We start from the raw sequence: 961 nt of genomic DNA, 5'->3' as shown, positions 1-961 counted from the left end.
ACGGCGGTGGAGTTGGAGATCATGCACACGGCGCGCATAACCTTAGCGAGGTCACCACCTGGGACGACCGTGGGAGGCTGGTAGTTGATACCACACTTGAAACCAGTAGGGGACCAGTCAACGAACTGGATAGTCCTCTTAGTCTTAATGGTAGCAACTGCGGCGTTAACGTCCTTAGGTACAACGTCACCACGGTACATCATACAGCAGGCCATATACTTGCCATGACGAGGGTCGCACTTGACCATCATGGAAGCGGGCTCGAAGACGGAGTTGGTAATCTCGGCGACAGAGAGCTGTTCATGATAGGCCTTCTCGGCAGAGATGACCGGAGCATATGACGTGAGCATGAAATGGATACGAGGGTAGGGCACCAAGTTGGTCTGGAACTCGGTAACATCCACGTTGAGGGCACCGTCGAAACGGAGAGAGGCGGTGAGGGAGCTGATGCACTGAGCAATCAGACGGTTGAGGTTGGTGTAGGTGGGCCTCTCAATATCGAGATTTCGACGGCAGATATCATAAAGGGCCTCGTTATCCATCTGGCAAGTGACATCAGTGTGCTCGAGAAGAGAGTGGACGCACAACACTGTGTTGTAAGGCTCTACTACCGCAGTAGAGACCTGAGGACAGGGCCAGATAGTGAAGGAGAGCTTCGACTTCTTGCCGTAGTCGACACTGAGGCGCTCAAGAATGAGGCAGCCCAAGCCAGAACCGGTACCACCACCACAAGCGTTGAACACGAGGAAGCCCTGCAGACCAGTACAGTTATCAGCAAGCTTCCGGATACGATCAAGACAGAGATCGACGATCTCCTTGCCAATGGTGTAGTGACCACGGGCGAAGTTGTTGGCCGCATCCTCCTTGCCGGAAATGAGTTGCTCACGATGGAAGAGCTGCCTGTAGTACCGGTACGAACCTCATCAATAACAGTGGGCTCGAGATCGACAAAGACGCATCG

The 961-nt window shown here is 53.8% G+C and overlaps 1 protein-coding gene across 1 annotated transcript; it reads right to left on the bottom strand.

The window, feature by feature from the left end:
- On the bottom strand, window positions 1-900 carry Pmar_PMAR018686 (tubulin alpha chain, putative; the record flags this gene model as incomplete). Its single annotated transcript, XM_002776937.1, has 1 exon — window positions 1-900. A coding segment is annotated over one exon (900 nt), but the record flags the coding sequence as incomplete, so codon positions are not given.
- Between the last annotated feature and the right edge of the window lie 61 nt (window positions 901-961).

This window comes from Perkinsus marinus, assembly GCF_000006405.1.
Source record: "Perkinsus marinus ATCC 50983 genomic scaffold scf_1104296952702, whole genome shotgun sequence".
NCBI classification, from domain to species: domain Eukaryota; phylum Perkinsozoa; order Perkinsida; family Perkinsidae; genus Perkinsus; species Perkinsus marinus.
This window is presented reverse-complemented; position numbering and strand designations above follow the sequence as displayed.